This window comes from Etheostoma cragini, chromosome 15 (genome assembly GCF_013103735.1).
Source record: "Etheostoma cragini isolate CJK2018 chromosome 15, CSU_Ecrag_1.0, whole genome shotgun sequence".
NCBI classification, from domain to species: Eukaryota; Metazoa; Chordata; class Actinopteri; order Perciformes; family Percidae; genus Etheostoma; species Etheostoma cragini.
In genome coordinates, this window is record NC_048421.1 from 1475731 (window position 1) to 1479562 (window position 3832).

At 41.3% G+C, this 3832-nt stretch overlaps 1 protein-coding gene across 5 annotated transcripts in view; it reads left to right on the forward strand.

Moving 5' to 3' along the window:
- Positions 1–3832, forward strand: part of pkn1b (protein kinase N1b) — a 35176-nt gene that overhangs the window by 22735 nt on the left and 8609 nt on the right. For 3 of the 5 annotated variants that reach the window (XM_034894540.1, XM_034894543.1, XM_034894542.1), the window contains exons 10-12: positions 198–273; positions 1883–2024; positions 3131–3221. In XM_034894540.1, the coding sequence (XP_034750431.1) occupies positions 198–273; positions 1883–2024; positions 3131–3221 (309 nt within the window). The remainder of the gene's footprint in view (positions 1–197; positions 274–1882; positions 2025–3130; positions 3222–3832) is intronic. The other 2 variants (XM_034894539.1, XM_034894541.1) reach the window with 1 other exon arrangement.

Consider the following 3832-nt stretch of genomic DNA (forward strand, 5'->3'; position numbering starts at 1 on the left):
CCCCCCCCCCCCCCAAGGGATCATCTGAACCATTATCTTGAATTAATAGACTTAAAATACATGACGACCATTATTTTATATTTTGATGCATTTTTCAATCAAGTTTTTTCAAACCGTAGATAAGTTTACCTTACTAATAATACATGCAACAATCCCTTACTGTAGGTTGTTGTTGTAACATGTCGTTTGTGTTTTAGGTGACTTTCTTTAACCCCGTAATAGAGAGAGGCCGAAAACTCCAGAGGCAGAAGAAGGTCTTCTCTAAACAGCACGGTATGTCCACGTGTTCACACACAGCCACCGATCTAAAATACAGAGCATCACTTCACTGGTGAAGGAATTAAAACGCTGTGTTTTTACACGTTAGTTTTCAGATCCCCGAGTCTTATTCAGGGTTCCTGCTGGTCTTATTCAATTCAGATGAATTTGAGAAACCTAGACTTTGGCCTTAAAGGGCTTCTCCAGGGATTTAGTATTACACTCCCATAACATTGGGAGCCCAACAAGACAAAGTTGGATTTGGTATATCTCCAAATTCAAAGCAGCAGAGGCCGAGATATCCTGGGTTTTAGTCCAGAATATGGTTTAAATCCTACATTTGCCCTAATGAAACTACAATGTGTTTCTTTAAAGGACAATTCCAGTGCAAAATGAACCTAGGGGTTAATAACACATGTGTACCGAGTCGAACCTTCTAAACAATGTGTCTGGAGCTTGAAACAAGCTAGTGCTAACCGCTGATTACCTTATAAAGCTAGTAGTCAGGGCATGGAGGAAGTACAAACAAATCTCTATTTAATACTGCTAACAAGGCTCCGAATAGCACCACACTTCCACAGTGTCATGCCAAAATGAGATGGGGCATGTCTTTCAAGAAAAAGAAACATGAGACGTTTTTAGCCAGATGTTTTTAAGTCAACGTGTTTGAAACTGAAGAATATGAAAAGCAGAAGAGTTGTGGACCTATCTCACACAAATGTAACAATTACTTTCATACAATCATACTAATTGGGATTCATCTGGATAAATATGAGTGGACAGTCCAACCTCGGTAATAACAATAATAATGACGATAATACACTTTATTTGTATAGCACCTCACATACAAGAAGTACAGCTAAAAAAATAAGGAAATGACACGCACCGAGTGCTTCACATGAATAGACATAATTAATGCAAAATGAGATGCTGGTGCATGTAATGGTACTCTTAAGTGTTTTTATTTTCAAGTGCTTCAGAATAGACAAATAATGAACATAAAACAACAGGCACAGAATGACATAATTAATGTAAAATAAGAAATAATCTGAGATGCATCTGTGTAAACATCTGCCGTCGCATAATTACTATGCTGAGCGTTAAAGGGTAATTGTCGTTGTTTTTCAACCTGAACCAAATTTTCCTATGTTGTAAAAGCGCTTGTTTTTGCGGCTAACGAGCTCCGATTAATATTCGAAGTGTCTGACAACATTATAGAAAGGATCCCTGCAGAGACAGACATTTAAAACCCTCTTCGAGACCTTTCTGTTTAACCAGAAAAAGATCTGGAACCGCTAACGCTAAACCCACCAGACTCAAAAATCAATACTTCTTTGTTTTAGTTCTGTTGCGGTTCCTTTGTTTAACCGCAATTCAATGCTAACATTAGTTCTAAGGAGTACAACTGTCGATGGTAATTGTTAATTTAAGCAAAAATACAGTGTTTTATGACGTTTCACAGGCTGTGTACCTGTGTTACTACGTCATCTAACCAGCGGGGGAAGACGTATTCAGATCCTTTACTTAAGTAAAAGTGATAATAAGAATTCAGGCAATAATGAGACCCAGTCGCCATTGTAGTTATTTAAGATGTTGACTGTATGTTCCACTCTGTGTGTTCCAGGGAAAGCGTTCGTGCGTGCTCGTCAGATGAATGTGGACATCGCCACCTGGGTCCGCCTGCTGAGGAACGCCATCCCCAGTGGCAGCAACGCGCCCGCCTACACCCCCAGCTTCTCAAGCAGCACGCTCACACACAGCGCAGGGTAGGTAACACCCAGCATGACTCCTACTCTGCAAAATAAATGATTATTTTAGACCTTTCCAGGGGGCTCAACCCTTTGCATATTGGACCTTTTAAACTTTGCATTTCAGAAAACTTGTAATATATCAAAAAATTGTCTTGATGTCAGTAATCAACTGGGGAAGTTTCATGTTGATATCTGACGTCTCAGTGTTCACGTGTCAATAAAATGGCTTATTAAAGGTTTAACAATCCAATATTACCATCAACATAATAAAGACACCTGGACTCGTTCAAGACCAAAAGCCATGGTCATGGTCAATGGTCTTGAGTCCGGACTCGAGTCCAAGACCGGACTCGCCAAGCCCTGCTTTTGTGACTCTGCATTTCGTTCTTTTTTATGTTGGGAAATAGGTCTGGAATTTCATTCATAAAGACCATAAACCATGACCCAACTTTCCACTTTCATTCACGCTCTGAAGCTTTTTACACATGGCTTTGGTCAGATATCACTCACAGCCTGATTTATAACAGATTATATATCCTAACAACGGGGTGAAGATGGATGCAACTGGGGAAGTTTCATGGTGATACCTGTTAGATGAAATATTGACTGTTCTCACCTGTAGTGTCTCCTCTTCATCATCTTCCTCCCACGGCGGTGAGGTCCAGTTTCAGCGAAGTGTTTTAACGTGTGCCTCCGTTACAGAAAATCTGATTTGTTTTATTTACTCCACACACTCTGGATATCTTACTGTCTGTTTTTATATATTTTTTTCAGTTACTAGTACTTACCTTTTCAATATTATTTGTGGTTACCTACTTTTGCTAAACTACTTTAATTACATATTCAACTTAATTTAAATTTAACGTCCCTCACTTACAATGCAATATTGTTTTTCTGTACCATGGCGACCGCACTTTACGAAACCTTTTATCTGACGTCACTTACATTCACCTTCTGCTCACTGTCTGCTGTTTGCTTGTTGTGTGTTTACTTGTGTTTTTGTCTGTTTTTGCTCTTATCGTAGAAAACGCTGCTGCTGTAACAAGGAAATGTCCCCGCTGTGGGATGAATAAAGTAAAATCTAATCCAATCTAATCTAGTTGTTCTCTTTGTGTGTGCAGAGAGATCTCCGTGGAGAAGCTGAACCTGGGCAGCGACTCTCCCCCAAAAGTTGATATCAGGAGAGATGTGGTGGACGCACCGGCTGCCTCGGTGAGAGAGGGGGGGATGGAGGGATGGAGGGATGGAGGGAGGGAGGCAGACCGCAGGGGGGGAAAGATGGGCGTCTTGACACTATAATGTTCCTCTTTTTGCTTCTTTTGCTCACTTCCTACCTGCCGTGTTGGGTTTGGAAACCGTGCTCTAGTCTCAGGCCGCTGCACTGTGTGACATCTAAGAAACGACAGAGCAGCGGGAGGATGAACGAGTGGAGAAATGGAGGAGGGGAAACTCAGCGAGACAGCTTTAATGAGACATAATTGGATGGAGGGGAGATTTAATTTGATCAATGCCAAATCGGCGGTACTTTCCCAGTGTGAAGAACGCAAACAGAAGGCGATAGCAGGGGGAGAGAGGACTGGAGTCATGAAGAGGAAGAACTAGAGAAAGAGAGGGAGAGAGAGAGGGAGAGAGAGAGAGAGGTACTTTAGAGTTTAATTCACGAGAACACTCGATTTTTACATTTTGATGATGTGCGATGATGAATTCCTCCAGAGTTTAAGTCAGGATCTGTTTTCTGTCAGTGTGGCTGGAAAAATGTTAGAATTCAATCAACACATTATGGTGGAGGCTGGGGGGGGGGGCGCTTGACCAACGGCCATTTT